The sequence below is a fragment of the Oculina patagonica genome, chromosome 3 (genome assembly GCF_052425735.1).
Source record: "Oculina patagonica isolate OP01 chromosome 3, crgOcupat, whole genome shotgun sequence".
NCBI lineage: Eukaryota > Metazoa > Cnidaria > Anthozoa > Scleractinia > Oculinidae > Oculina > Oculina patagonica.
This window is the reverse complement of record NC_135760.1, coordinates 1,434,030-1,457,605: the sequence shown is the minus strand read 5'-3', so window position 1 is coordinate 1,457,605 and position 23,576 is coordinate 1,434,030. Positions and strand designations below refer to the sequence as shown.

The 23,576-nt window shown below is 38.9% G+C and overlaps 1 protein-coding gene across 1 annotated transcript; it reads left to right on the top strand.

Moving 5' to 3' along the window:
- The first annotated feature begins 762 nt into the window (after window positions 1-762).
- On the top strand, window positions 763-16,334 carry LOC144646052 (microcephalin-like). The gene is given in 19 exon segments (XM_078505574.1): window positions 763-956; window positions 2,153-2,408; window positions 4,460-4,545; window positions 4,957-4,992; window positions 5,096-5,327; window positions 6,274-6,330; window positions 6,983-7,023; window positions 8,409-8,499; window positions 9,578-9,784; window positions 10,333-10,563; window positions 11,176-11,283; window positions 11,286-11,470; window positions 11,473-11,844; window positions 12,468-12,505; window positions 12,648-12,810; window positions 13,095-13,172; window positions 13,587-13,727; window positions 14,416-14,506; window positions 15,535-16,334. Coding segments are annotated over 19 exon segments (2,565 nt in total). The 5' UTR covers window positions 763-896; the 3' UTR covers window positions 15,627-16,334.
- The last annotated feature ends 7,242 nt before the right edge of the window (window positions 16,335-23,576 follow it).

Genomic DNA, 23,576 nt, shown 5'->3' with positions numbered 1-23,576 from the left:
AAGGTAAATGTCAATATATGCTAATAAATCATCAACATCGTCATATTAATCATCATCATTATCATCACTTCCTTGAAGGCAGGGCATAGGCAGGGCATTTGACAGCAATTGTTTGCCCGTAGTGGGGACTTTTGACCGCTTTAATGAACTTTCTAAGGATATTTTATTGAAGTTCAGTGCCTCTTTTGAACATCCACAAATGCCCTGGGGTTGGGCATTTGAACAGAAAGTCTCAGCTATGTTCAAATGCCCGGCCTTTGCCCGGCCTTCCCCCCTCAGCAGCTTAACATTGATGGTGAATAACTTACCTTTTTAACAGTTTTTAAATTTGGAGCCCTGTTATTGTTTGAACCTTTCGTCGGCCATAAGTAAGCGGTATCCACCAAAAAAGTTTTAACCTTCTGCAGCATCCACTGTTATGGAAAAATGCAAATTTTAGGACGAAGGAAAAAAAACAAAACCCTTAACCGCCATTTCGAACTCCTCTAACGCCTGCCCAAGGAAGACTAGTACCGAACATTCATTGTATTTTGCCCAAACGTTGCGGAAATAACCTGAAATAATGGTTTCATTCTAAAAAAATGCCGAAACCTTCAAAATCCTCATTTTGAAAAGAAAAGCACACCAATTTGAGTGTTCTCTCATTGTTTTGAATCATTTGAGCGGGAATATATGAGGAACTATGACGTATGCTTACACCACATCGTTACCGTTTTATGCGAATACTGCTGACAGAAAGAGTGGGCTCATAAAGGAAAGGCGGGCTTTCTTGAAAATACTTCGAAAAACCGTCTGTTTTCATAGTTCGATCTTGTCTAAAACTGCTAGCAATGCTACCTGATTGTTGTTTAAATTACTTTAAACGCGCTAGATCGTCTTGAAGGAACTGGGAGGCAATGGAACGAAAGAAAGTTTCACTGAGCCTGAAAACGGGAACGGCGAGGAACAAATCTAAGGTGAGACTGATACATCCACTACATCGAATTTTCGTAGACTTGGTAGTTTCATGGGTTATTTTGGCTACATTTGAAAAGTTAGGTGGTGTTTTATTAATATATATGCAGAAAGCCAGATCGAATACGAATATAAGCTTCGTAACATGTACCTTGGCCTTTGAATTTGCCAAGCAAATTATGAAAATCCTGCTTGAGAATGCTGTTAGGCTTGGATTTTATAAGAATACAATTGTTATTCAGATAAATATTAAGCTTACATGTAAAAATCTCACCATAAGCTAACACGCAGCCCACTAATCTGACATGGCCTGACCTAACTTTCATAAGTACAGTGCAGAATAACTTAAATTTGCTGCTTTAATTCCAAGTCTGGTTGCAGGGTTGCAGGGTTTTCATTAAGAATTATTATAGCAGGAGAATAGTGTTATTTAACCGAGATTGATTTCTAAAGGTTCCGCATCTTAATAAAAAAATAGGTACAGACCTTTGAAATTTAGCCAGAGAATTCTACGTAGTAGCGGAAGAATTCTCCGATCTCCGATGCCTAATGAACACCCTGACATTGTCTCACAACCATGTAGACTAGGACATGCCTTTACCTGCCAACACTGTCTGGGATCTGCCTTGTCCCCAGGCATTGCTCCTTGGTCATACGCAGTGCTCTTTGTGTTGTTGAATTGATAGTGCACGGTTTGCTTGGTGTAGTAGTGGGATTGATGCTCCCAAGCCATCTATATACTGTACCACGGCATTCCCTCACGCTGCTTCCTCCCTAAACGCCTTCACCAACTTGCACCTGGGAACAAGGCAGGATTTTTTTGTATTCATCATGTACAGTTGAATCTCAGTAACTTGAACCTCTAGCTAACTTGAACCCTTTTTGGATACCCCTCCAGGTCTTTCAACTGTACAATGCACTTGTTGCACAAACCAAATAATAATGCAGTACCATAGGGCATGCAACATTTTTTATCTTCAGTTCTCTGCCTGGCTGCCAGACCTGTCTGATCATGAGTTTGCAAAAATTTAAATTTTTCAAAAAAACACTTTTTACCATCATACTCTAGGTGCTATTTCCACTGTTCTATCTTATAAAGACTTCATTCCAGATAAGTATTGTCTATTTTTGAACAAATTAAGTTAAAGTTACACACGGACTGTTTATTTAGTGAGTTTATGTTTTTGTTGTCACCAAGGAGACGTCAGTAGGAGCTATAACTCCCCAAGTCAGTGGCCAGAAGAAGGGTATTTTGAAGGAAGGCACATCAAATCATGTTAATCTTTCTGGGTCCCTGCTTTCAAGGAGTGGAAGTTATCTGGGTACTCTAGAAAAATCAAAGCTCCAAAATGACGGCTTGGACTTTCACTGCTCGTTTGAAACTGAAGGAACCTCTGAGCACGATATTGACATTCCCTGCACTCAGCCAGTATCACATGACCAGATACTTGAAGGTAAAAAATTGTGTCAGTTATAAAAAAGTTCAACATACATGTACATGTACACTGTAGCTTGTCATTATGTGACTACCAGAATGTTTTTAAAGTACTGTAACAATAATATTATTATCATTGATCACAATTTGAATTACAGTCGAAGCTCTCTTAACGGACACTCTCGTAAGCGGACAGCTCTACTTACGGCCACCTTGTTAGAAACCCCGTTTTTACTCCCATACAAACTCTGTATTTTTACATTCTCGTAAGCGGACATTCCCGTAAGCGGCCGCGGACACTTTCCGAGATTACGACTTAGACTTTTTCTTTGTTTTTAAGCTCCCGTATGCGGACACCGCAAAGAAAATCATATAAAAACCTTCTGTATCTTGTATTAATCAATCAACTTCACATCGCCGTTCGTCACAATGATTTTACTGTAATTACAGTAACATTTTTCAGTGTTTGTTTTGTCTTCTTCCACGTCCGGTTACATTTCGAAACACCACTAACATGCATATTACCATTATGTTAGCTGGGCAAGCTCCCGTAAGCGGCCATCTATCCCCTACTCCTCTAGTGGCCGCTTACAAGAACCATTCTCGTAAGCGGCCAGCTCCAATTGCGGACACTTTTTTCGCGTCCCGAGGGTGTCCGCTTATGAGAGCTTCGACTGTACAAGGTAATATATTATAGCAGCACAATGCAATGTATATAGCAGCCGTTCCCTGCTAAAAATTTATCATGAATCTCAAAAGATCTTCAGAGGACCTTGTGGATCCTGAAGAAGAGGATAATTATTTAGGGTTGAGAATAACTTAGAATCTTCAAACTTCGAACTAAAATTTGCAAACATATTGTTAGAATCTTCAAATGTCTTGCCAGGATCTTCTACCTTCTTGCTAGGATGGTCAAAATTCTTGCTCAAGATCATCAAGGATTTTTACTACTTGTAAGATCTTTGCCAAGTTCTTTGTTAGATCCTTTTCATACAGTCACTGACACAGGTCTCTCAGTTGATACCGTAAGTTTAAAGATCCTGCATGGTTTTCACTTGACCAAGGCCATGAGCTGTTCTTTGCTTTTGGTACCATTTGGAGGGAAATAAAACTCATCCCCCTCCCCCAAAATAATGGTCTGTCCCTGAGTCAAATATTTCAACGACTTAGCCTGCGAACAGGCTTTCGGGAGCGGTCGGATGGATGGTGTGGAGTGCCGGCAAACGGCGCGAAGCACCGGCCACAAGACGCGAAGCGCTGAGAAGGAAAGCCTGCACAGTCATATCTCTTGGGATATTGAGTGTTCGCGTCCAAAGTTTGGACGCAATGTGCACATTGGTGGATTTTAATTATTCGTGACATATCAAAGTTTTTCATTTTCGGTAGAGACAAAAATCAACTGCCATGGTAAATATAACCGGGTGAGGGGCCTACACAACTTCTACGTTCGTGACATTTGGCATTCTATTTAGTATACATGTAAATTCGGTCTTTCGGCCTTATTTGCTTCTGACTTCTTTATGAGGGGCACTGTTTTATTTGGAGGCAAAAGAGCTGTAAAATTGTGGCCAAGGAAGTGTCTAGAGGTCATTAGACCGCGCTGTATGGTTTCCTGTTTGTAGAGTTCAATGACACCTCTAAGTCTGTACTCTGCCACATGTTGTGCTACATGTACTTTCAGTTTGTTTTGGCTCAATTCTATTTGCAAGATATGGTTAAAGCTCGGGCTCTCCTCTTTTTGTTTTTTGGCTGTACAGTTTTTTTTTTTAGTTTCACCATGAGACATGGTGCTCGTGAGTGACCAAACGCCAAAATTTCATATGTACCATTATTTGTTTACCTTAGTTTTGAATTTGACTTCTGTCGAGCACTGATTGGTTTAAATGTGACAGTTGACAAGATAAGCAAGGCGGGGTGCTCGTGGGCGGCATTCGCGATTCTCCGAGATGCACGCAGGCTTTCCTCTTTCATTTTTGCCCTGCCGGTCGAGCGCTCCGGAAAGCCTGTTCGCAGACGCAGGCTACAACGACTTAATTTCACTAACTAATGCAATTTATTTGATATGCATAGGGGTTGTGGCATTCATTGAAGTGCGATCCAATACTGAAAATAGGTTTGAAGGAATCTCGAAACAAATGGAAATGCTAGGGGCAACAGTAAGTCACATACATGTGTACATGTAGTAAGTTTAAGTAAACTTACTTTTGTTTAAAATTAATTGGTCAGTCAGTCAGTAAGTCAATTAATCAATCTTGTCATTATGATAATAATTACATTTTAACTGAACATAATTATGATGTGTGGTTCCAGAAAATATCCATACCCCCCATGGAAGGGATTTGCCCTATGACATTGAAAGATTTGGGTCTTTGCGACCCCCCTCCTCCCTGGAATTTCCAATTCCTTCTGTACACGTGGGGGGAGTATGGAAATTTTCCGGAACCACACAATGAATGTGTATTATATCTTTCAAAGACATTCAGCTCACTCCCAGTTGGTTTACAGTTCTTCTATTGACATAAAGAGGTACTTGAACTACTAATATATTTTATTATTTTTACCATTAGGTGGTCAAGAAGTTTATGCCAGAGGTTACACATGTGGTATGACAACATTGTTACTAACAGTAATTATAATAAGAATTTGGTATCAGTGCAGTAATACATTTGAATAGAACATGTCAATATTTCTGTAACCTATTCACAGATCTTTAAGGATGGCAAAAAGACAACACGAGAAAAGGCACTGAAGAAGGGTATCCATTTGGTGTCAGTGCTTTGGGTAGAAAGTTGTCGGCAGAGTGGAAAACGTGTATCTGAAGACCTCTTTCCAGTTGTTGTACCTGAGCAGGCTGTTACACCACTTATGGTTGGTCGGCTCAAGAGGACAAAGTCCATGCAACCTAAAGCTTTTGAGGAGGATGTTCAAAACAGTGCAGGTACATGTAGAGGGCATTAGGAATAATTATTATTATTACATTTTGTATTACAACATAAAAAATCTCAACCAGATTACCACTCCTCAACTACTCTGTACATGTGTTAAATGTTGTAGTTCAAGTTTGGTTTAAAATATCTCAAACCAGTTTGATTCTTATTTTTTATTGTCTCAGATTTATGAGATGATAATCTGAAACAAAGGAAAGTAAAAATCAAACTGGTTTGAAAAATTTTAAAATATAAAAGATATTATGTTAAAAGATAAAATTAAACCACAACATATAATACTGGTTGTTACAAGACAGTAAAAAGAATCCCAATTTCTCAAACCTGCAGGGGAAACAGAAATTACTGGGAGAAATTGGCAGGTTTTTGCAATAGGCTCTATCACCGTTTTCATTAAACTTTTTCTTGCGAACCGCGTCAACTCACCAAACCGGAAAGTAAATCTGCAAAGAAAATACAGACAAATGTATGGGAAATTAAAAACATAACTGAACGCTTTCTACCAGCTACGTATACTTCCTTCAAACTCGGTAAATAAAAACTTTTGTCTGCTACATGTATCTTAACTTTACAATTCATACATGTAAGTAATCCAGAATTCAATTTTGTAAAAGATATTTGCCGTCGGACTTCCATACAAACACTGTAATTTCTACCTGCTTTGCCTACCCATCAAGATGGCGTCAAAAACCACAATAAGGCCTATTGGGATTAAAACTACAGAGAAGAACTATCCAAGGGAAACAAAAATTGGTCAAGATATAAGGCGTTTCAATAAGTAATTGGTATTCTTATGAATTGACCACAACTCTATACATGTACATGTAAAGAGTATACAGAAGTAAAAGCACAGGAACCAAAAATACAATGAATGGTTATTCCAATTAAACAAAATAATCCTTTTTCATTTACCTTAATATTATTTTACCTTCTCTATAGACAGAGGAGACAGAAGAAGAAAACGGAAACTACAAGCAGAGAATTTAACTCCAACAGGTATATATTTTCAGGACATTTTCTCTCACATGACCTCTCTTTTCCTGCGTCCCATTCCCCCTTCCAACCCCAGTCCCCCTCCATCGACATGCCAGTACAATGACAATGTATTTTAGTACTTCCCACCCTATTGCTCTTAGTTTATAAAGTACAAACTGAAATCTAATTACAGTCAACTCTCTCTTAATGGACACTTCTTTTAAAGACTGTTACCTCTTTAAGACGATCACCTGTGGTTTGGTCCCATCCCTGCTGTTTTTCAGTCATTTTACTGGCAGAAACTAAACTCCTTATAAGACTGACATATCCCTAAAACAGACAGTTGGAGCCGGTCCCGGCAGTGTCCGTTTTAGAAAGAGTTGACTGTAATGTGTTCTTTCCTCTTGTATATGGCCATTCCCTCCCACCCTAGTGTACAAAAAAACCTGTTCATGCAAGGTAAAAATGTGTGTTTCATAAAAAAGACAAACAATTTCAGTCTGCTATTTTTTTGGTGTTTTTAGTAGTTTGACTGACATGTGAGCCCTCAATATGCCACGTAACAAGAGCCTGTACACTGTACATGCAGCTCAAGCTAACATAAAAGAAATGTGTTTAGAAATTAAATTTTTTTGGTTGCAATTAATACATGTAATTGGTTGTCTTGTTTCAGCCATGGTATTCTGTGCAGAAACTCAAGATGTATACAGCCCAGTAAGTTATGTCCTACATGTACACTTCACTGTGATACTGGTTTCCAATAATCATCTTTATACCGACAGACATAATTTTTCATTTGGCCTTCGTTGTTTGAAAGGTGGATAACGCTATCCAGCTAATACGTGTTTAAAACACATACCACGGCATCCCCACCAGATAGTGATTTTTTTTTCAGTAGATAGTGTTATCCACCTTTCAAACAACTGGGGCTTGGTGAACATTAGCCTGCATTGCAGGCAAGCTAAACCCTGGTATAGTCTTTATAGTCTACGTGTATATCGAGAATTTTGTGACACGTCTATCTGCAGCTCAGGCTAGGTGTAAAACAGATTGGAATAACTGAACATTTGCTTTTAAAGTTAAAATATTTTTAAAAAGGGTGGAAGTCAGTAGAAGTAGAAAAATTGTAATAATGTTTAACATTATTATGTGTTATAATATTGTTAATGGTAACTATAGGACTTTGTGTTTGAAAACACAGTTTAACATGTGAAAGATCTGAAAAATTAAGCATGTCACGAGCGTGGGACAAAGAAAAAATCTGAGTCCCTGACAGGCATCCAACCCATGACCTCCTTTTTTTCTTTGTCCCACGCTCATGACATGCTGAATATTTCCAGGGTTGTCAGAAGGTTTTTTAGTAGCAGGTTCCATCCAAAAAGTAGGGGGCTATGGTCACTCAGAACTTGAACTGACCTACTAATATTCCAAGTAGCTGGCGCAGTATTCGGAATAGCCGGTGAAATGCGCCGGTTGCCGGCTTATTTTGTCAACCCTGATATTTCATATTTCACATTTTCATTTACCAAGCTTAAAATTTACCATCTTTTCATTATTTATCACAGTTGTACTTCACTACATGTATGCCACATACAGTACATGATAAATATATACTGGGGTTATGTGCATTATTTTACTTGGACTGGGGTATATAAATCTCTTTAGTTTCAGGGCTCGACACTAACGGTAGCTAACTAGCCACAGGCTAGTAGAAATACAGTTTTGGCTAGTAGGTTTTGACCAGTCACTAGCCAAAATGGCTAGTGAAAATTTTAGGTAGAAATAACAATTGAATTTGCCTCTGAGAGAATGTAAGAGTTGTGATGTTGAGACGTTATGATCTCAAAATCCATTTGATTCTGCACATCCCCCCTTGGTAAAATAAAAAGGAAAATGCACAACCATGCTTGAAAGTTCTGGCTAGAAAACTGGTTTGGCTAGTGAAATCAAAGCTCTCACTAGCCATGAGGCTATTAATTTTAGAAAAAAAGTTAGTCTCGAGTCCTGTTGTTTGATCCAAAATGAAAAAACAAACAAATAAACAATGTTTGGAAGCTAACGCTAGCTGTGAATTGGTCCGTAACCCTTTTTATTTTCAGATTACCATCAATTCTCCAGTTACACCCCACATGGTACCAGACACACCCTGTAACAAAATAACATCTGCGTTAACTAAGGCACTCAGTTATGGTAAGTAATTGGTACAACATAGTTGTATACATTACAAAGCTCGAAAAAAAAATTTGAATTCTAGCTTGCCCATGGGGCAAGTAACCCTCAAATGTTGCTTGCCCAGGCACATTCCTCCTTGCCCAGGTTCTCAAACTTAGTAATAACTTATTATTATTAAGTTACAGTGAAATGTATGGAGCCAACCCAGATATAACAAGCCCCAGTCATAACAAACACACATTCCCAGTCCGTCTGCACTTTGTTATATTTTGGTTTTACTGTAGTTGTGTTCGTGGATGCCATTTTTTGTTCAAATTGGCCTAACTTTTAATAAAATGTCAAGGAGCAATGTTAAAGCCCCGAGACGGAGGCGTAGAGGGTGATCGTCCAGAGAAAGTAGTTTTCAAGTTATTTCTTTTAATGATATTATCTCAAGTCTCACATTATTTTTAACAAAATAACTGATAAGTTAGGCTGGCGTTGAATGAATGGTTGCATGTGCCTTACTTTCTTTTGTAATTGCTTCAAAACTCAGCAAAAAAATTAATGAAAAACCAAAGCAAGCACTGAGTATATAAATTATTGAACACCATTCAAAAGCCCATGTTACCTGAAACAAATTTTTCTGCAACTTGTAACGCAACCATGACGACAGGCGGAATATATAAATAGTTGAGAGGAGTTGTCGCATGCGTGCAACATTTTTTGTTCGCATCTTGCAACACGCCTGCTGAATCATTAAAATCTCAGTGGTAACCACTCCCGTAGACGCGCTCTGATTGAATGATTCCAACACAATTGCGTTGCAGGTTTCACTGTATGTAACTTGCAAAAAGTAGAGACTAGTTCAACTTTTTTCTGCAACTTGTAACGCAACATTTTGTTGCATTGCAGGTTGCAAAAATGGGGTGTTACACATGCAATTTTTTTCGCAACTTGCAACGCAATATTTTTACCATTGCAAGTTGCAGGAAAAATTGCATCATGTAACATGGGCTTAAACCACCAAGTGTCCAGGTTGGCCTAAACCCATCAATGAACCAGAATTTCTGCCGTGAGCTAGCTGCTGTATGATATTTCCTTCATTATGGAACAGATGGAGACTCTCCAAAAGATCCAATTGAATCTGACAAAGAAGAAGCCGACCAATCGTCAGACAGTAACCAAGACATCCCATCAAGCATTAGTAATCTAAAGAGGAGGCTCCTAAAGTGCACTCCATCTCGACTACCCACCCCTCCCACAGACACGGCAACACCAGCTGCTCAGACGCGAAAAACACCAAAAGATGTGTTGCTAACAGGTCAAGTTTGTAGAAAAGCAGTACATATATTTTATGTAGTCAGTAGATGAGTTATGAAAAAAACAACCTGCTTTGGTCTTGGTGATATGGTTTTTCAAAGGGTCGGGCATTGCTGATTGATCGTTTCCTGATAAGCTCATATGCTTCTGCTAATCTGCTTCTGTTTGGACAATGACAATGGGAATCTTTCTTACTATTGCAATAAGAAAGGTAATACGCGCAACATCACTTTACAATTTGCAATGCAACAATGTTGTAAGACAAGTTAAAAGAAAATATTGCATGTATTTTTGGGCCTTAACTTTATTTTATACAAAACCCCTTTAATTATGAATAGGTTTCATCGTTTGTTTAAGTTTATATCCAATTCTGTATCTTCCCTTTTTAATCTAGACAAATTAAGGAAGGGAAATCAGTTTCATGATTCTTGGATTTATTTTACAATCGCTTGTCTTCGATATTTCATGTGGTAACCTACTAATCAGACTAATGCAATTGTAAGGGGAATCAACATTATCTAACATTTTGAGCTGGGTGTTTAAATACAGGTTCTGAACAAGGAAAGAAAAGGAAGCGACAAGACTCGACGAAAGAATCACAAAGTGACGATATCAAGGAGGCTGTTCCGAAGCAGAAAAAGAAAGCTAAACTTGGAGAGCAAGTACTGTGCGATTCTGAAAACAGTGAGCCAACAACGACTACTGCAAGAACAAAGAAAAACGCGAAAAACACGCCTGCGGCGAGGAAGAATGGAAAGGGAAACACAACTCAAGATTCTGGTAAGAAAATTTAATGTTAAACCTTGGAGTACTTTACTCCAAAAAGGAGACGATCAACGTGTTAAGACAAAATAATTTAGGCGCTCATTACGAATTTAGCGTGGACTATCTAAGATTAAGCAACCGACGCCCTCAGCAAAGGGGAAACAGCAATCTGTTACTATTGTTAGCGGCTACTTATTTCAGCGATTTTAGCGTGTTAGGCGAAAATCGCTAAATTTAGGTACTTGCTAAAATTTGTCTCAGTCAAATGTAATACTCGTAAAATTTAGTACCCCCACCCAGACCTAAGAAAAGTCTTAAAAAATGGATGCTGGTAACTTTGTTCTTTCTGGCAATTGAATTGTTCGTTCAATTTCAGGCGAATTTGTTTTTTTACTGAACATTTATTTCCATCTTAGCTATATTTATGTTTATTAAAACTGGTTTACACGATATCATTATTTTTAAAAATTTTCGGAAAATCGCTAAATCTTGCTCAGAAAAAAATCGCTCAAATTAGTAGCCGCTATTGCGGCTAACAGTAACCTTAAAGTAATTATTTTTGTTTGGGTGCGATATTTTGATATTATATACTTTAATTTACATTTTTTTAAGGGACGTGTCAAAAAGATACCGAAACCAGCACTGGAAATCCCGATGGAAAGAAAAGCCAGTTGAATGTTGCTGGAAAGAAGAAAACACAAGTTAATAAGGCAAACAAAAACTTCCTCCAGAAATCATCTCTGATCAAAACGGTGAAGGCTTAGACTCGGACTCAGGCGTGTCTGTTGCTGACGGAAACAATAAATCCTTGATCGCAAATGCTGCTTCTAGTCGGAAGAAAAAGTTCTCCAAAACAGCGAAGTTGGTAGGCCAGGTTGAGCATAGGGAAGAATTTGAGGATTCTGTTGTCACGGAGGATAGTGGAGGGAAAAGCTGCAAGAAAACAGCGTTGCAACAAAAGGGGGTTTAATGAAAAAGAGGCAGAATATACAACACGAAAAACGTGTCAATCAGGTTAAACTGGACAGTCAGGAAAAACCGGTCAATCAGGTTAATGGGTGTGAAGTCAAGGACGAAGACAGGGCCATTAAGAAGAGCAGTGTACTGAAGGGAAATGGAGGGAAGAAAATTGTCGAGAAGAATGTTAGAGTGACTAATGAAGAAGCGCGGTCTGAGGAAGACGATGCCGATGAAGAAGAGGAGACTTGCACGGAGGAAGACGAACAGCAATGCCGGGAGGAAAATGAGCGAAGAGCTGAAAGGAAACAGCGAACAAAGCTTGTGAAAAAAGTTAAGGTGAGGATGAGTTGACAAAAGTCAAAGACAAAACTGATCAATATGATCAGAAAACCTCACTGAAAAGTTCAATGTTACTAAGCTAAAATCAAAATTCAAGATTCCGTTAACCCCTGGATCAACTTAATCGTGCTTTAACCAAGAGAGGCTGTGCAATTTCAGTAACAGTGCATTCTCTTTGAATTAAGCAGATTAAGGGACGGCTACACCAGACATAACAATCGATATGTAAAGCAGCTACACTGTTTCACTATCACTGTCTGCACAATCAGTTAACATTTCGGCATTCTAGAAGTCAGTGGTTTCAAAAGGTTCATGCTCGCTCGTGCTAAATTTATATTTTCAAATAGGTTACTTTAGTTATATATCATAATATTTTTAACTTTTAATACTTTTAATTTACACGACCCCACAAGCTGTAAGCTTTTATCCAAATCGTGTTTTTAAATAAAGGCAACTTACTTATACATGTACATATAGTTGATTCGAACTAAGTTGTTAGATAGATCTAGATCTGTTTTGACTGTTCCGTGACAAAGTGTTTCTGGGTTGTTAAATAAGTGAATAAATGAAAAATAAATTTAAACAATTGTAACTTCTGCATTTTGCTTTTCTTTCTACAGCCAAAACGATCGATTGTTATGACGAGCATGCATTTTGGGTAAGCAATTTCATTCCACTTTTTTCTTAATTTCCCCTTTAACTTTCTCCTCACATTTCCTAGCTACGTTATTGAGTTGATTTCTAAATTCTGTTATCTCAAGCTATAATATTTTAAGGTAAGAACGTGTTTTCTCTTTCAGTGAACAAGATATCATTCTTTCTATTGTTCGCAAGTTGGGCGGATTTTTCATCGAAGATCGGGTCTCGCCCTCCACCAGTCACGTGATTGCCGGAAGTCCTCGCCGAACATTGAACGTGTTAATGGCTATTGCTCAAGGGTGTTGGCTCGTTTCGCCTATGTGGGTAAGACACCTTTACATAGATGTACCATACTAGGGAAAAAAACAGCGCGTGCAGTGCTTTACAGGGGTTATGAAATGAATGCGGGAAGTAGGGAACAGAATTCTTCAATCAGTTGCCATGCATTTCTTAAAGTACTAGTCTGGGGACTTCTCCGCAGTTGCTGATCATTTCCGTAATTCTCATGATGTATGTGCCTTATTGTGCGTTTATATTGCAAGGAGAAGATGCCGGTCACTCTTGTGGGCTAAAGGGTTGAAGCATTCTTTGGATTCATTTCTTTGCAGATGATGAAATCTTTAGAAGTCGGTTATTGGGTGGATGAAGAACCGTACGAATTATCAGACGCATTTCCTGCAGCACAGGTAAACATTCTACCATGTTTTCACGCTGCCGTGCTTTCACAATGACGAGGTTTTTGTCATATGTTTTTTAGGACAAGGTCAACTTTGAAACGGTTACCGTCAGAAGAATCTTTTCATAGTTTTATAGAAAACGGGTTATGAAAAATAAAGCAACGGTCATCGGGTAATTTGTACTTTTTTGGTCCGAATGAGAATTTCCCGAACCCTTGTTTCTCATTGCTGAATTATTGCCGAAGAGAATCCATAGCGCACTCATGACGCCCTGTCCTCCTGCCAATTTATAATCTGTACTTTTCCTTCTCTTTCTTAATTGACAAACGAGAAGAATTCTGTTTCTCGCATCGTCCTTTTGTTAAGGATGTTTTGCGAAAATGTCACTGCGTAACGCGTATTTTTACTCTACTGTACTTTCAGCTATGCCGTCTTGAACGTGTTAGCGCCGGGGGAGGCTACTGCCAGGAACTCTTTGTTGAATGTCCACCGATATTTGTCTCCGAGAATTGTTCCCCTCCAAGCGATTCCCTGATGTCCTTGATAAACCTTTGTGGTGGAAAGGTAATACAGATGACTTCTTAATTTACTTGACTTTCCTAACAACAAGACCAAGGAAAAACACATTTAGCCAATCACTGCGGGTTCTCAGTATTAACTAAGTGAACCAATCAGAGTTTAAAGCAGAAATATGGAATCCGTGGTAAGCGCGGGAAAACGGGCGTAAGCCAAGCCGTGGTTGTTTTTGGGCTTGCTGCTGATTGGTCGAAAATATAACATGTTTTGATTGGTTAGAACAGCTTACACGACTTTTTTAACCTATTGTACAGCGGTTTTTCAATTGAGTAGCAAAGTTATCGCTCTGAATAATCACAAAAACATATAGATAAACCAGTAAGAGAATCAAACTCAAAATAAATATATGTAGCCGGAGCAAAGCGGGGGAAAACGTGTGCAAGCGAGTCACGATTGGTTTTGGTTTTACTTCTGATTGGTTGAGAAAGTGGCGCAAGATTTTTAAACCAATCACTAAGCGAAGTAATGCAAAACCAAAGCAAATTACTTTCGATTCCCAAGCGAAACCTGCTCTAAAGCTCAGCAAAACAAAACCCAAAACCTAATCAACAATTGTAACCAAACCCACAACCTCAACAGGTAATCGAAAATTGCTGCTCTTTATGTAGCTGCCCTTGCGTTAGTCCTACCAAGAGCAAATTTGTACTTAATTTGTTTTATTTTTATACTAACCCAGGTGAGCACCTCGGTGAGGAAGGCCGGGATATGCATTGGTTCAATGACAAGGAGAACACAAGCGGTTAATATCACGGAACAGTGGCTTCTTGGTAAGTGCTGCTCATATTATTTTGCTCTATTGACCTTATTCGGGGAAACAAGGCAGGTATTTTTTCTGCCTAGGTTTCTGTCTTTGGAGACTTGGGTGACCGAAATGCACACTTTAGTTTCTTGGCTCCTACCCTCAGTTCACATCTACAATTTTCTCAATGTGCGGAGTTATGGGTTGCTAGCTAACGCGCCCTGTGGTATCGTACAGGTCGAGGTAAATAGCCACAGCATGGATAAGAAATGGATTTACCAAAGTTGCTTGCTGTGCAAATCTCGAAGGTCGTTGATTATTAAGGCAAATTTGGAACAGGAAACTAAACCTTATAAACCAGCATGTTTCATTTGGTCTTATAAAAAATTTTCATTAAAACTTTCAAATCACCCAGCCCTCCCCCTCCCCAATGTCCCTCTCCTCCTTTCTAAGATGGCAACTAGATACATCTGTGAACAAGAAAGTAATTTTTCACTGGCAATTTATTGTTTGAAAGGCAACGTGAAGGTATTTTGGCGAACAAGAAGTAAGATAGCAAAACAACTTTTCAAGACGGAATCCATCAGGAAATCGAGTAATATTAATTTTAGTTGGAAAAAAGCGAGTTCTAGAATAATTTAAATTACATTGCGTTATTTCATTTCTAGCCTTTTTACAAGCTAAAGATGTAAGTAAATATCCGTGATAAAACCAACAACAATTTCTTATCAGAGCCTAAGAAAATGAATTTCAAAGTTTACAAGAACCATGTAAACTCTATGTAAAAATTATCTCCCTTGTAGCTAATTTGTGAAAACGTCTTTTAAGCGATTCAGTGGAACTTTAGAATTTGTTTTCCATGTTTGGTGTTTAAGAAATGATTTCTTTTGATAAGATATTTGAAACAGTAACACAGAAGTTTGAAATAAGATGTAAACAATTTTGGTACATAATTTTGTCCCATTTATACTCGAAGTCCTGGCGAATTCCGATTCCGATTCTTTTTTTATTAAATTAGGGCGTCTAAAATGAATTTGCTTGCTGTTCTTTTTCTAGATTGCATTACTCAGCACGCAGTCTTGCCTTATACCAACTACGCACTCAATTCTCCGGCGAAACGAAGACGAGAAACAAGTCCTAGCTACTGAAAACCTGTCTTGCTCATCAAAGTTTATACAACGAGTCTGTTCGCAGTTAGTCCACAATATACAGTCTAGTTGGTATGTTATGCTCAATAGTAAGCACTGCAAATGCTTGATGTGAACATTGTTGCTTAGCAACGCTTTTGACAACTATCACGTGGTTGGACGATACCGAGCAACAGTAAAAAACTTCTCGCCAAAGAGAAGTAAAGGTTTCAATTGGCTGGCTATTTTCGAAGATTTACGGAGACTATTGGTAGCCTTTTAAATAGCTCCATATTCTGGAAGAAGCTTACTCTTAGGATCGCTTTAGTTCAGAATATAGCGATACTACAAAGAGCCAAGTCTTTAATGTAGAGAATATTAGAATATCTCACTGTGATGCTATAAAATATATCTATTGTATTCGGAATTTGTCGGAAGTGTTCGGAAGCTTTTGTCTTGCGACGAACTTTGTCATTTTACCTTTATAAGTGGTACAGTACTGTTTTAGTGCTAATTACATAAAGTACTCTCTAAATGTAGCTTCAATAGGCAGCACTCAGAGAAAATCAGTAAAAAGTACGTTGTTAATTATATAAATTTGGAAGCTATTAAATTCCTTATAGATTTATATATAATTTTTGATAAACAATAAGTGAGAAACCGTTTTAATCCAGATAGTTTTCATTATAAATTATTATTAAAGAGAGCAATCTCAGCTCGTGAGACTTAGATTCTGTAAATTTTATTTTAACATTTGGGAGCGTTGGGCAAGGCCGGGGGTTAGAACGCCCTTGAAATTTCCAGATTGCCTGGGCGGAGAGCAAGAGTATTGCGCGCATGCGCTACCCCCTCACCCTCCCTCCTCTTCCCTCCCACAACCAACCCCCTCCCCTGCTTCTATTACAGACAGCTACTTCGTGTGCGACAGGGTAATGAGAGATGGGAATGTCGTTTAGATTGCCTACTTTTAGCCGTATCAACCACCCACCACCCACCCCGGAAAAGAAGCTTTTTTCCCCAGGTTAAAAAGTACAGCCCGCAAGCTATATATAGATAGCTTAATCGTAAATGAAGAAAGATCAATCGTATATGAAGAAATCTGAAATACATTATACGCGCATTATGACTTAATTTACAAGAATAGTGCAAGATCTTTGGCTGCCACAGAATTGATATGTAACAATGCCGGGATAGTTTACTTTTGACCTCTAGTGCAGCGTCCCCCGCCGAACAACAGAGAGCCTGACGAATGATTGGTTTTTACTGTAAAGAGTGTCTGTTCTTTATACTTGACAGCCACAAACATGTGTAATTGTATGAAAACCAGTGCAAATTCTTCAAAGTGAACAGGATAGAGAAGTTACTATCGAAAACGAAGTAAATCGAGACAAAATCGCCTTGGAAAGCCAACATTCCAAGGCGATTCAACAGACATCGTCGAGGTTTATAAGCGCATTTTAAAACTATTTTAAAACTTACAGCTATTAATAAAACACAAAGAGAAATTTAAAAGAAAAGAAAACAAGCTAGATTTTTATCAGGGGTGCAAACAGTTGTCTTGTCCCAGTATGTACTTGAAAAAAGTTTGAAAACAAAACATTTGTTTTTTTCAAGTTGTGTGGTCGCTCGCCTTCTCATGTCTGCTGTCTTGCTTGCTCTATTGCACCGCAGGTAAAACGTTTGAAGAATGTAGGGGCTTTAAAGCGTCACATAATTGATTTTCGAACATCCTTGACCTCGCAGACACGAACAAAAACTGCTTGTTTGTTTTTGCTCAAATATTTCAAATGATATGTCGAAGCCTATCATCTGTGTTTATTTGCATTACTGGTTAGTTTCGCGGGAAATGTTTTCATTTCCAAGCGTAACTAACTGCAGTTTATTCATTCCTGTATTCACGATAGGTCACGATAGCGACAAGTGTAACATGGGAAAATAATTTACAAGGGAATTACGTTATCGTTTAAGCCAGGGAGTCTCCGGAAAGAAAAAATAAGCTACAGCATGCAAACCAGCGCTTGAAAGAATTTTTACGAGACACGTTTGCCATCTGTTGTCAATCAAACCCAGACGTCGAAAAGAGTTGGCTTTAAATGAGCTTACAGTGTCTCTTTGACTCGTCTTTATTGTCTTTATTCTTTAAATTGTGCATTTTTAAACTCATATTAAGGAATACAAATTTCAATTTTTTTTTTCTATTTTCACTGGCTATTACATTTGACAAAGAGCATCAAGATTTGAAGATTTCGTAGGCGGACTAGAGGGCCACCACAAGAAAAAGTATCGATTGCTAAATGATTTTTTAATAGGATTCAATTTCGGATATACTTCAACTTGTAATGGTCTTTGTCGCTAAATGTTTGATTTTTGTTGAAGATTTCGTCCAGCGAATTTCCTTGTTTGCCAACGGATTTCCTTGGCGCGTTTATCTCCCCAAGTCAGGCGATTTCTGTAGCTGTCGAACATGTGGGGATAAAACCATGTCGGTATGCACGAATGTTTTCCTATCCACATGTTATCAAAGGTTTGATACAAAACGTCGCATAAGTGTGGTGTACGTTCTTTCACAGAAAAAAAGCTATTAAAATAACAGGAAAACGCTCTATGTATTTTAAATTGTGGCTTACGAGTTGCCAAACGCAATTGAATCGTTTAACGACGATGCTTTCTTTGCAATGGAAAACGAGGATTTCGACATTTGAAGAATGCTTCCCTTGAAGTCTGCTTTAAATTAGTTTGGTTAGCATTGTATTCAAAGTAGCTCGCCCGTTGAATTTTAATACTTCTTGCGACGGCTAACCAGGCAGCAGTTCTTGAATGGCAATTACACGTACAACATTATTTTGAGGGACCATGTTTTCTATGTTGTGTTTGACATCACTGACGAAAGACGACCCGTATCAATGCTGTTGAAATCGCAGTCAGACTTGCAAAATCAAAACAGAATGTTTCGGAATGCAATTTTTTTTTCCACGGCTGTTTCTCATTGACAAAGGAAAAGGCTTTTCAGATGCGCAACTTTAGAAGGGAAAGACATGGCGAAAATTTTTTATAAGTCGCTCCTTTCATGTGCTAAATCGATTATCATAATTGTCGGGTTGTTACAAGGAATTAAAAATCCATTAGGAAGGCGTGCCACCGGAGTTTTAAAAAACATCACTGAGCAGATTGTTAAACAGCTAGGCGCGTGGAGATTTATAAAAAGCCGAAAGGCATTGCATTTTGTTAAGCCGCGGCTAGGATTTTGTCTTTGACACATGGAGTTGATGTCTTGCATGTGCGTAATGTTGTGTGGCATTTGGTTTGTTTCATGTACAAACATCCTGCTTTTAATGCCCCTAAATAAACGCCGTAATGTAAATCGGTTCTCCGTATGTTTTCGGTTTGTGGCATGAAACGAAACTCACGTTTGAAAGTAGTGTGTTTTTTACTCATAAAGCTATGTTACAACTTCGAAAACATTCATAAACTACTTAAACTTGTCTATACATTCCTTTGCTTGGTTTTATGGTATAAAAATAGGCTTTGTGAGCTTACAAATCTGTATTTGCGTTCAGTCTTGTTTGAACAACTGACAGAAATCAAACACAAAAACAAATCGTCATTTGCAAGTTAAAAAGTCGCCGCATCGACCAAGAAATTTAACACACGTTAATGCAAGCCGAAAATCTTCTAATACTATTTATGATCTCCTAGTGCTAGCTAACTCTATTTTATCCGTACAAAACTATCGTAGATGTAATGTTCTGGACTTTTTCTAACTGTCGTATTCTGAAATCAAATTATGAAGCTTTCGAAAAGTTTCGGAAGCCATTGAAGAGCCTTGCTGTTCAAATAAGCATTCCAGCACCTTCTTATTGAACTTGCAGTGCGCTCAATTTTCCGTCATTTTCAGCGTATTTTGATCCAGGTCATTCTGATAATCTTTGCATCTCCTTGGCTTTCCTGCAAAAACAATAAACAGAAGATAAGCTATCTCTGGTCTGGGAAAACGTGAACTCCGGTGAAATTTATAAAGCAAACAGCCTCCATGCAAATCTGGTAAAATTGGTATGTGTCGAAGTGTAACATCTGTTGACCATTTACAAGGTTTCCTTCAATCTGCTTTTAGATTTTGACATTAACGAGAAGTGCGTGTCCACTTCAAAAAGCCATATGGAGCTGGATTCCGTCACTAAAAACAGATTAAGTTTATTTCATGCTAGTTTCCTCCTATACTGTGAAGATTTGAGAGGAAACTGCCTCCGCTCTCGGTCGATATTCAACAGATTCAGTTTCCATAAGCGTACGCAATAATCGGAGATTACGTTTTGCGGTGACTTACAGTCCAAAATACAGTAGCACGATTTGAAAGGAAATACCCTTCACAATAGGCAAAAGCCAGAAGTTTCTTAAATTAACGAAAACAATTTTCCAGACAAGCAGTCTATGACTCGCAGGGACACACACTTAAGAAGCCTTTGACTCTTTCGGCTTAATTACCAGCTGAAATCCTTTTCAACTGTTTCTCGCGAGTGTCTGTTTGTAAAAAGGTTCGCTGGTTTATGTTAAGGATTTTAAGTGTGTCTTTCGTTTGTTTCTCGTCGAGAAATCCCACTAAAATTGTTTTAATTCCTCTGTTTTGCTGCACAAAACAGGAGGCCGTATCCAGTTTTCCACCCAGTTTCCGCACGCCACCAGAAGGAAATACAGCGCTTATCAACCACCCCCATGCCCATATTGCTGGTTAAACACGAATACCATGCATTTAATTCCGCTATTACTCTCCTAGCACCACACTTTATCTGATATTTGGCTTAATTAATACACTGACAACTCTTCAAGTAACTCTGAATATCGAATACCTCTCCGCTCTCGCGATCCTATAGTAAACTTGTATGCCGGCTAAACAAGTCCCATTTTAAAAGGCAGTATAGAGACTGCAACCCGTATTTCGTGACTTGAAGTAATAAATATTTTTGTCGTTATGAAACAAGGACAATTATACACAAAACCAACATACCTTCTCGGTCAACAGTTGTAAGATATTGTGCTAAGCGGGACCCTGCCTGTCTTGCTATCTGTTGAATCGTTTACAAAGTTGCTCATCTGCAGATTTGGCAGTTCCAGCGCCGACTCGAGATCTTGGATATAATCGATTACATTCTGAAGAATTTCTACCTTGCTCATTCTCCTGTTTGCTGAAATGTGTGGCACCATTGCTCTCAGCCTGTCATAACAGTCGCTCATGTTGTAAATACAGCCTTGCTCGACTTGTGAAACGCTGGAACCGCGCGCACGAGCTCTTGTAATACTTGAACCCGTAGTAGCAGTTGCTCGTAGAGGGTCTTCTTCGACGCTAAGGCTAGGTTTCGCGGATTGAGGTTTCATGTTTGCGATTTGCGTGTTGGAACGTTCGACAGAAATCACAGATGTGTGTCGCTTGAAGGCAGTGAAGGTATTCGACCGCGCGCGGAAGCAACTGTGTTTTGTCCAAGTACTCACTACGCGGGCTTCTAACTTGCAGCTGTGTAAACTTGGTGACAAATTTAAACCAATCGCAGGCAGGCCGAGCGAGGCCTGGCAAATAGCTGAAAAGAAATCAAAACAAGGCTTGAAATACGTCAGGAAAACTAACACGACAGCCAATCAGAAGCGTGATCGCGTCGGAAACTAGCTTTCCAAAATTCGTGTTATGTCGACAAGGGCATTGATCATCCGTGAAAACATAAGAGGACATAAGCACGTCACACACAATATTGGAGTGCTATTTAAAGACCTCTGGCCGATATACGCAATATATGAAAGTCACCATTGTGTGTTCTAACAAGGGCTGATCTTTTTAAATTATTTGTCATTTGCTATGGCTATTTTTAAGACTGATTTCTGATTCTTGTTTTGCGAGGCCTAGCGTGATACATGTTGTGCATTTGCTAGTGTTCACGTCCCCGGAGTTGTCTTGTTTATTTGTTTGGCTAACCCTATTACCTGGGCCCTATTATCTTGAGCCCAGCTGAAAAAATATAAACCTACAATTTTTCGTAGCGCGTTTTAGTGCTATCACGGTGCCATACGGCTTAGAACATTTAGACCACCTCAGTTCCACACTTCAGAAACTTGTAATCGAGCTTTTTTACTAACATTTCCTCGTCTTTAATTTCAAACACTTCTCCACGGGAAAGTCATCGGGACAGCAGATTTATATTCCATAATTTTCTCGTGGAAAAGTACTGTTTGCGAATATGCCAACTACTTAGGGGAAAGCTTTTTCCAAGAAGCAAGTTTTAAGAACTGTATAGCAGACAAACGTATCCAAAAGCATTTCAAACCGTATTTCTTCTTTGTGTCAAAACATCTGTTTCAGTTTTGTCTAAAAGTTCTGCTATATCTGTTTCACCTTTTCCCTACATGTGTTATTTTTCTAGTTCGTACCCTTTGATAGCTTAAAGCAGCGGAAATGCTTTTCTTGCTAAGAAGTTGAACGAAAAATCTGCTGGCAGGCGACACTCTTTCCTCGTCTGTTTGCGAAAAAGAACAAAAGTATGTCCTTGCATGCCACGGGTACATTCTCTTTGACGAAGAGAAAGGGTTTGATCAATAATTCCAGCGTTCCTTAAAGGAAATCAGCCCAGCCCTATTTTGTCGCACAAACAGATTTTCCTAATCTCGCTTGAAAACCCTTTGTTTTTAAATCAAGGCACAATAATACGGCTTGATGAAAAGCAAATCTTATCTTCAGTCCTCTTTGCTCAGACGCAAGATCTGGGAACGTTTTCAAAAGAATCATAATAACTTTAAAAGAATGACATAAAACATACGCTTGATTCATACGCACTTGGAGTGCAGCTGTCGATTTTTATAAGCTGTGAAGCGACAGTTTGAAAGCTTCGTTTGTTTTCGTATTTCCTGATGCCGTGACTGGCGCCTTCCAGACAATTTAAGCCCTGCATTTGAGCGCAGTTTGTTCGCCAGCCGTTGGCGGACGATTGCTTTTACTCTCACTACACAAAAGCAGTTTAAGAAATATTCGTCTCGGACTTCACTACGATCAAAACAACTCAACACGACCCACGTTTTTCTTGCCTTATCTCTTTCCATGATCAACCTTATCAAATACGCGTGTTGGCGATTAGCCCCTTGACTGGTTTATGTAGATTAATGGGAATTTACGTCTGGGATGAGAATTTAGCAGCTGTTTTGGCTGTCGCCACGTTCACGCCCCAATGTCAGGGTCAGGCGATGTAGTTCATAAATAGTTTCCGGTATTTGGGCAGACAGGCGTAATAAAAGCAGAATTGGACTCTAGAGCCTGGGCGCCAGAATGTTTACCCGGTTTTTGTATGCAGTAAAGGCGGTTTTGTTTGGCGAGCGCTTGAATTTGAAAAACACGAGTGAAAAACGGGACGGTAATCATTTTTTAGCCTGACTATCACTCCCCTGTTGGCAGCGCGAAAAACAGGGAGCGGAAAATATGGGAAAGGGTGTGGGGGAGAAAGCTAAGCCCTAAGCTCCTCACCATTAAGGTCGCGGGGGATACCAACTGCATGAATAAATTCATGAAGGGAAATTTTGCTTGACCTGCATCTTTTAAAACGCTTATTTCTCAGCTGTTATGGGTGCGATTAAGCTCAAATTTTACAGAGACATAAAGAATTGATGAAAGATTGTGAATGTCGTCTTTTATCTGGTAGATTGCATTTAACGTCGATGTTATAGCCTCGTGAGTGCCAAATTGGGAAAAACATGATTTTGTGGCAGAGTTTGCGGAACGAGTAGAAGACAGCACACTGGGATCTTGTCAAAAACTAATCAGTCAATACCTCTAGAGTGTCATAACAGAAGCGGATTTTTAAATTTAAAGTTTGCCAGCAAATTACGGCGGTTTAAGTGCGCAAATTTGAATTTAATGTCTTCTACCTCTTTCTAAAAGCGCTCTTTTAAAATTCCGCTTCTGTTATGACACACTACACTATTCATAGTTTATCTATCTGC